Here is a 9,482-nt window from a genome sequence, read left to right on the forward strand (position 1 = left end):
TTGTACTTTAATGAATCACGAAGAAAGTGAGATATAACCTTCAAAAGTTTAAAAAGTTACATCTGATGACTTTAATCTTAACTTTTTGGAACGAGATCTTGAAAAACGGCATTAAATTTGGCAATGTCACCCAAACCAGAGAGATGAGATTAGACGAGCTTATCTTAAATGAGGTCCATAACAAAAATATTTTGACAATTATTTTCTATATGCCCTCCCAAAATTTTGTTTTAAGTTTCGCCACTGCATATGATGAAATTATTTCATTAAAAATTCAAAACAAATTAAATTGTTGCTTTTGTTAAAAATATTATTATATAATATATTTTTATTCAACTATTAGTAAATGTGTATTTTATTTAAAATATTACATATACAATTATACATATAATAAGCAATACATTGTTGTTTTCAGTTTCTTTTTAAATACGGCTAAAAATTTGCTTTTACAAAAGCAAAACATAGGAATAAATGAATAAACAATTGGGTTGGATTGAGCACCAGTAGATAAAATTAATATTATGTCTTAACCTACACGAGTCAAATCATGCATTACATTTTTACCAATTTTTAAAAATAAAAATAAAAAATACCGCTACCAATTTTTACTATAGGTGTCTCTCTTATTAAATACGCGAGAATATAAAGATATATCATTTTCTTAAACAATCAATTGAATATGAAACCGAATAATTAAATATGCTCGTAATCTTAATGGTAAAAGTTTATACGTAGGTGTTTTTAGGTGAAATTTATAATTAAAAATTATTAAATATATAATTTAATTAAATATAAAATATTTTTTGTTGGAGATATATTTATATTTAGGTATTTTTTATCAATTTAAATTTTAAAAGAAATAATATTACGACATAATATCAAAATTTTTGTGTTCGAAAGTTATAAAATTTGATATTTGATGACTCCAAAAACAAATTTAAGTATAAAACAAATAAAAAAATCGATACAAAAATTTAAACAAACACAAAAAAAAAAAAAAAAACTTTTGTATATAACAAATTATCTAATAATTTTTAGATATTAACTATACATAAAAACAAGTTCTCCAGAATCTCTAGCTAATATTAAACTTGATTGGTGCGTCAACATACAACTTCACGATTTTGTACATTTTCGATTTTTACATTTTTTTGGGTAAATAGTAAGAAGCAACTATCTTACATAGAACAAAAAGTTTAGCAATATAAATAAATATCTTAATAATCTAACATCAATAATTTATCACTAAATAGCTAAGGTATGTATAAATTAACACTTAACAAACGGGTTAAAGAAGGATTGGCCGACAATGATAGTGTCCAATGTGAACTATTATCATCTCTAAACAAAAGGCATCAATTTAACGGCAATTAACCATCATTCACATCAACTCCGAGCAAATTGTTAAAAAAAAAAAAAAAAAACATATGTAATAATAACCGTTAAATTGAAGAAACCAATAATTATATTAATCACATCAATATAATAGAAAAAAAAAAAGGAAAAATCACATCAATATAATTCTGCATATTCATACATTGGGGTATGAGTGGATTGACGTAAGGTGTGGGATTGCTTTCTAAAAATTGTAGGGCTAATTTTTTTTTTTTTTTTCATATTGTTTGATATTTGGTATAATACGTCATTATGATACAATTGTATGTTTTACTGGTATATTGGAGGAATGAAAAAAAATGTTGCCAGCGATTTATAAAAAAAAAAAGATAAAAGATAAAAAAAAAAGCAGAAAATGGAGAGAGCAATTACTACAAAAAGCGAATTTTTTTTTTTGAAAAACATAAATGGAGGAAACGAATTAACGTATGGTGGGGCAATTTCATGAATGGTGGAGGCGATTTATAAGAAAAAATAAAAAATATTAAATTTATGGTATCCTTTTTGGTTCTTTAATAATTTTATTTTGAAAAAAAAATTAATGAAAAAAATAAATGATAAAATTCTTTCAAACTAACTCAAAAAGTATAGGAGGAGAAAAAATAAATGCAAATTCGTATTTCCTAATTTGTTAATTATGACCCGCTTACATTTAAATTTTTTATTTTTCCTTATAAATTGCCCCAACATATATGAAATCGTCCCCATCATACGTCAATTTGCTCCCCCTATTTTCTGTGCTTTTTTGTCTTTTTGTTGCTTTCTACAAATCACTAAAAATATATTCTTTATATCTCCAATATACCAATAAAATACATAGTTGTATCATAATGATACATTACACCAAATGTCAACCAATATTTAAAAAAATTATCGAAATTGGGAGTAGTTGGTAAAACAAAAAATATATATATATATTTTTTACAACATTTCATTCAAAAAATTATCACACGTCACTTACAGATAATCAAAATGTATTATATTTAAGTCTAAAAAAAAAATATTCACTATATTTAACTAAAATAAAAAAGTGTGTCCAATATTTGCTGACATAGAATCATAACATATAAAAATAGATATAAATTTAATTTCTTTTGTTTTTAAATCTAAAAAAAACGTTGTAATATTGTAAAATGTTTTTTTATTTTTTATACACAAATTTGAGTCATTCTCTTATCTGAAAACATTTCAATGAACAAAATACTATTTCTAATGTATCTCTTTAAATATGAATTGTAACTACATCAACTATAAAAAGGAGAAAACAAAATATCACAAAAAGAAAAAAACACACCATAAGAGATTATTGAAGATTAACAAAAGCATAATGGAAACCTAACAAAAAAATACAAGGGATTATTGAAAACTAAAAACCAAAAACAAAGGCAAACCAATAAAATAAGGAAGCACATACAGGGGAAAGGGGGAAGGAGGCAAGAGGAAAGAAGGGACATTGTTTGGTGATATTATGAAGTAATATATGAATTTAGATTGGAAAGAGAGGAAGTGACTCTTCCATGATCGCAAAAAAAACTTCTAATATTGAGCTTATTCTTCAAATTGATTTACAGTTTCTACAACTAATGTATTGTAGCTTAAATTACTTTGATATCAGCTAATTATTAGATGAATTTTTTTTAATCATATCTTGAGCATGTGATTATTGAACTTTTGAGATATAACGATTTGGTCTCTAGGAAACTAAGATTTTCTTCCTTACTCAACCTTTTTTGTTTCAAGGAGCCATTACTACCCTTGAGTTTGAAACAAAACTCGACTAAGAATTGCAACAAGCGATCCTATTTCCAAAGAGAATATCAATATTCCAGAAGCGAGACTAGGGTTATCTATTTCCCACTACAAGAGGACACAGGATATGGCGGCGGTTTTTGCATAATTAGCGGTGGTTTTAAATCGCCGCAAAATCATATACCGGCGGCTAATGACCCGCCTTGTTATATGGGCGTCAGGAGTTTATTTGGCGGCGGTTTCCAGCAACTGCTAGTATAATCACCGCTAAATCAGTATTTTGTAGCATCCAATTAATACACTGTCGCAATATGTAAGTGTCACGATTTCGCACATGTTTACTGGCGGTTACAAACTGCCACTATTTAAAATGGTTTTTTGAAATTTACGGCTGTTTTGCGACGGTTTTAAAACCGCCGCAATATGCAACTGTGGGTTTGGAGCATGTTTACTAGCGGTTACAAACCGCCACTGTAAAATCCGATATTAATAAATAATTAAATCATAAATTAATATTTATTCAAGAAAATTAGAAAATTAGATTTTATAGTTTAATGTGATAGAATTAATTAAAACAAGAATTTGACATTAATTTTAAAGAATTTGACCCAAGATTGGGCCCAAAGCCCAACCCAAGACTCATTAAAATAAAACACTCAGCATCTTCTTCCTCCCTTCTTATGATATTCACGCTACACCAAGAAGGGGAGGAGGAAGGAGGTTTCCAAAAAACCTAGCTTGATTTTAAATCAAGATAACTATTGATCCGGAGTTTCGATTGCCGTACTGTTTGCGGCCACGCGACCAGCGCATCGAGCTCTACAAAGCCAGTACTTTATTAGGTAATAAATTCACATTTTTTTCCTCAATTTTCTCCTTCCTATTTTCGAATTTGATGAGCAATTATGTTGAAAATTGTTTAATTTTGGTATTTAGGTTTGAATTAGCTTGCGGATTTTGTTGGGTTTGGCTCACTTGAGCTGTGGGCAAGGTAAGAACCCTAACCCTCTTGTGGATTTGTTGAGATTTTGAGTTTGGAAACTAATTATAGTGATATATGTGGATTATATTGAATATTGTTGGTGTAATATCAAATTGGAGGACGAATTTGTGAAATTGGAACTTAATTGCGAAAATGAAAGCTTGAGATCAATTTTGGAAGCTAGGTCCGTTGGTGAGGGGCTGAAGTTGATAGCTTGGGGTGCGGGGAACACTTGAGGTGTTCCGGGTTTATCGGGGAATCGACCAAGGTATGGTTTCGGTTTCTCATATCTAAAATATAATGTATTGTGAAAATTTAGGCTGGTAACTCTAAGATAGGAATTGAATTGTTGATGTTGTTGATTGGTTGAGATGGATTGTATTGTATGTGGTTAATGGTTTTGGAGGTTGTGATTGATGCTCTTGTTGATGATGTATGTAATTTGTATATGATATTGATTGGTATGCATAATGGTTAATGGTTGATGTAATTTGTATATGATATTGATTGGTATGCATAACGCTAATGGATGTGTATGCCACTTGCTGTAGTAGCATGGACAGTGCAAGAATGGTTTTTGAGAGTATCCTTAACAAGAATGCTGTCTCATGGACAACTTTGATAACTGGATATACTCATAGAGGAGATGCCTATGGTGGCCTTCGAGCTTTTCGCCAAATGCTTCTGGTAGGTTCCCACTTTTCTTCAACTTTTCTGGTTCCAAATCCATGTTTGTTTTACTCAAAACGATGGGTCTCATAGCAGCAAAGAAAAACAATAGAGAACACATTTTTTTCTTTTCAACAAAATGTTAAATTGTGTATTTCTACCACTTTGTTCCATCCTACAAACTCATGTATTCTATTAAGATTAAGGCTCCTCTAAGGTGATAAACTAAGGAGGTAACCACAACATTAACCATTTATTGATTAAGGGTAGGTAACCTCTAATTTTCTCATTTGCGAGATAAACTCACCTTAGAGGAACATCAAGGAAAACATTAAAATTCTTGGTAGAGACTAGCTCAGTATAATGGGGTTTTCATATTTCCTTGGTGATAAACAGGAGGAAGGAGAGCTGTGCCCCTTCAGCTTTTCAATTGCTGTTAGAGCTTGTGCATCTACTGGCTTGGTTAATTTGGGCAAGCAGGTACATGCTGCAGTGATTAATCATGGATTTGAGTCCAATCTTCCTGTCATGAATTCTATACTGGACATGTATTTCAAGTCTTGCTCAGCATGTGAGGCAAAGCAATTATTCTTTGAAATTAGTCAGAAAGATACTATCACATGGAATACCTTGATAGCTGGTTTTGAGACATTGGATCCTAAACAATCATTCTGCATCTTTTCTCAAATGGTATCTGAAGGTTTTAGTCCAGATTGCTTCACATTCACCAGTGTGGTAGGTGCATGTGGTAAGTTAGCGTTTCTGTATTGTGGGCAGCAGCTTCATGGGGGAATTTTTCGTAGAGGCTTAAATAACAACTTGGTATTATCCAATGCCCTTATTGACATGTATGGAAAGTGTGGAAACATAACAGATTCACATAAAATATTTAGCCAAATGCCATGCAAAAATGTGGTCTCCTGGACTTCCATGATGATTGGATACGGGGCTCATGGGCATGGAAAAGAAGCCACTAAATTATTCAATGAGATGGTCAGATCAGGTATCAAACCTAATACGATAGTATTCATGGCAGTTCTGAGTGCTTGTAGCCATGCCGGACTAGTGGATGAAGGCCTGAGATATTTTAGACTAATGACAAGATTTTATAATGTTGCACCCAATCAAGAGATATATGGATGTGTAGTCGATCTGCTTGGGCGTGCTGGTAGAGTAAAGGAAGCTTATCAACTAATAGAGAATATGCCTTTTAAGCCGGATGAATCTATATGGGTTGTCCTTCTTGGGGCTTGTAAAGCTCATAAACAACGAAGTATAGGCAAACTGGCAGCTTCAAGGGTGTTGGAAATGAAGCCAAATGAGGCAGGAACTTATGCGCTTTTATCAAATTTTTTTGCTGCTGAAGGTAACTGGACTGGTGTTGCCTACTTAAGGAAGCTTATGAGAGGTATTAAAAATAAGAAAGAGGCAGGGATGAGCTGGATTGAATTGAAAAACCAGGTTTAGAGTTTTGTTGTTGGAGGTGAATGTTTCTTCAAATGAGCATATTGTTGAAGTTTTGGAAGTATTGATTATGCATATAAAAGATTTTGGATATACACTTGACTTAGATTGCTTTGTACATGACCAAGAAAATAAGGTTTGAACACAAGCCATATGGTTAATATGTCATTGCCGAATGCTCAGCTGTTCATAGCAGCTCATTTGGTTCAATTCTTGCTATCTCATTCAAACTTACTGACAATACGTATAAATTGGAGAGGAATTTCTGAAGTTCCAAACAATTTTTATTCATGCAGAGATACGAAAAACATACATAGGTTCATGCTTTTTAATAGACGGTAAGAATGGTAACAAAACAATAATTCTTTAACCATTAAGAGGGTTAATAAACGGTGAAGTGAACATTGTAGAGTTTTATACATTTTTTACTCTATTGTTCTTTCTTTGACTTTAAAGTTTAAATTGTGTTGTTATCACCATCTGCCATCAACTTGAGATAATACTTATCTTATTTTGATTAGTGAAAACTCTTTACGAAAAATTGAATTTATCTCTAATATATACTCTTATTCAAAATGCAGGACAATATCACAAACAAATTTAACTTAGATATTTGGGCCTTTATGTACACATTTTGGTATACACACACAAGGTCACGATTGTTTACTCTTTTTTCTTTGTTTGGGAGGCGAGTCTATATAAGTGTAGTATATGGATTGAGCCATGTTCTGCTTATCCATTTAGGCAATACATTTTTCAACTACAGTCTTTAGTTTAGAAATTTTTCATTCTTGCCAAAATTAGAGTTTTGATAAGATGGATAATTTATGGGTCTCTCATCAAGTTGCGTCAAAGTTTAAATCTTAAGACTAGAATATATTTCTAAGAGTAAAAAACAAATAGGTTCCTGACTTTTTTAAACGCGATTGAAAAATACATTTAAATTCTTCACCTTATAAAACGTATGATAATTATACTCCTCCATCGAATTGGGGCTAAAAACGGCAATAGAGAATGCTAACCTGGAAGGGTAGAGACTGAGCTGTCCGTTTTAGTTGATGATGTGATGGAAAATAAATTGTTAATGGATAAATTGGTCCTTATGCTTCAAACGACGCCGTCACCAAACAATGGCAGCGTAAATGAAAGCTTGGAGGAGAAGAAAAGGCATGTGAGTGATTAAGCCGGCGATGATGTAGGAAGAGGCTCTGTAGGCATTGCGAAAGGTTTCTTTGATGAAGATGAAGCGTTCTTGGATGAAGGCGGGGACGACGTCGTTTAAGGAGAAGAAGAAGAGGCAGACGGTGAAGATGAAGAAGCTGAGGCGGTTGGTGATTCCCTGGAGATTTTGTTTAGGGTTGTGAAACATTGTGGCCATCATGAAGCCCATGATGGTGAGTACCATGAGGCGCGACAGGAACAGCACTGGAGTTCTTCGGATGTTGATGAAGTTGCGCCGCATCAGGATCCAGGTTTCCGAGAGGAAGGAGTTGGCGAATTTTGGAGCCAACTGCTCCGGCATGGCGGCGCCAGTTGTTGGGGTGAGGTAGTCATTTTCATTCACAGTGTAGTTGCTGCTGTGAGGGGTTGGTGTCGCTGCCAGGATCTCGCTTGAGTATGTGTTCCTTTCACCATGTCCTCAGAGAGCTTTGTTTTCTGCTGTTGATATTCTTCTCTTGTTCACCTTCTCTGTGTTTGCCATAATAATTAATAAAGCTTTACCAAAGGTTCTTTTCAAATGGCAACAACAACAATAGCAGCATCACTTCCAACGGCCATAATAACCACCATAACAATGAGCTCAACAAGCCCCTTATCAGAAACAATAGGAGTTTCACCAAAATAACATCCTTATGGTTCAAACTAACTCTCATTGCAACATCTGTTTTGGCTGCACTTTTCATTGTTGCTTCCATCTTGGTGTTCAGCAATTCTATAATTCAGGCTCCATGGTAGGTACTTGATGGAGTGTTTTGGTTGGTTCAGGCAATAACACAAATTATGCTTGCAATCTTGATCATCCATGAGAAGAGATTTGAAGCTGTTAATCATCCTGTGTCACTTAGAATCTATTGGATTGCAAGTTTCATTGTTGTTTCTTTCTTTACAGCTTCCGGAGTTATACGTTTCTCCACTTTAGATGTTGACACTTTTATGGTGGATGACATAGTTTTGCAAGTTTCATTATTGTTTCTTTGTTTATAGCTTCTAGGGTTATACGTTTCTCCACTTTAGGTGTTGACACTTTCATGGTGGATGACATAATTTCTTTCATTTCCCTCCCTATATAAATTTTTCTTCTTTGTGTTGGGATCAAAGGGTCAACGGGGATTAAGTCCATTGAAGATTCACAAGTTCCTATTAATGATGAAATCAAAGTATCTAAGACGATATCGAATGTCACTGGTTTCGCTTCAGCTTCTATTGTATCCAAGGCCTTTTGGATTTGGATAAAACCTTTATTGAATAAAGGGTATAAGTCACCACTTAAGATTGATGAAATTCCATGGCTTCGCTACATTTGGAAGAGATAGGATTCACTGTCAAAACGGCAGTGTTTCACGTGAGGGACCTATATGCCTGATTATTTTTTACCAACCATCCATATCATCACCGTAACAGACATATCAATAATTTCCATTACGTGTTTTAACTTCAACTCTACGGAGGGACATAATTGTCACGCGTTCTAAAAGGCGAGGGATTTAAATGTATTTTTCAACTCTAAAGGACTTAAATGTTTACGGCTGAAAAGGTCAGGAATCTATTTGTCTTTTACTCTATTTCTAATATATCATATATGTATGTATATGTTCCGAGGGTTACCTGAAATTGTAATTTGGGTCTGAACGTGAGATCCAGACTCCTTCTGAGGCAGCGACAAACTTGTTTTGGTGTTGAGGTGCCGTCGTCCAAGTTCCTTGTGAGGAGGTGGGGGGTGGTACCTGCAAGAGACTCCGATACTTAAGTTAGTAAGGGATTTAAGCAGGTTTTTAGTAGATTAGAACGTAATATACTTGAGGGGTGTCAATGTATTTATAGTAGAATGAATGACCACTTTTTTAGAGTAGTTCTACTTTTATTGGCAGAGGACCATTCTCTTTATCTTGGGAGTTGTTGGGATCTATTTTTGAGTAAAGATAGGGATATTAGAAGAGATTGGGGGAGGCAATTACTTATTTAGATAAGTAGAACTGGCCCTTTTTGTTGTGTCCGAATTCTT

General features: G+C 33.3%; 1 protein-coding gene across 1 annotated transcript; it reads left to right on the top strand.

Moving 5' to 3' along the window:
• The first annotated feature begins 4,652 nt into the window (after positions 1–4,652).
• On the top strand, positions 4,653–6,478 carry LOC112779601 (putative pentatricopeptide repeat-containing protein At1g56570). The gene is made up of 2 exons (XM_025823921.3): positions 4,653–4,813; positions 5,192–6,478. Exons 1-2 carry the CDS (start codon positions 4,682–4,684, stop codon positions 6,260–6,262), a joined length of 1,203 nt encoding a protein of 400 aa, XP_025679706.1. The 5' UTR covers positions 4,653–4,681; the 3' UTR covers positions 6,263–6,478.
• The last annotated feature ends 3,004 nt before the right edge of the window (positions 6,479–9,482 follow it).

Source organism: Arachis hypogaea, chromosome 19 (assembly GCF_003086295.3).
Source record: "Arachis hypogaea cultivar Tifrunner chromosome 19, arahy.Tifrunner.gnm2.J5K5, whole genome shotgun sequence".
Lineage (NCBI taxonomy): Eukaryota > Viridiplantae > Streptophyta > Magnoliopsida > Fabales > Fabaceae > Arachis > Arachis hypogaea.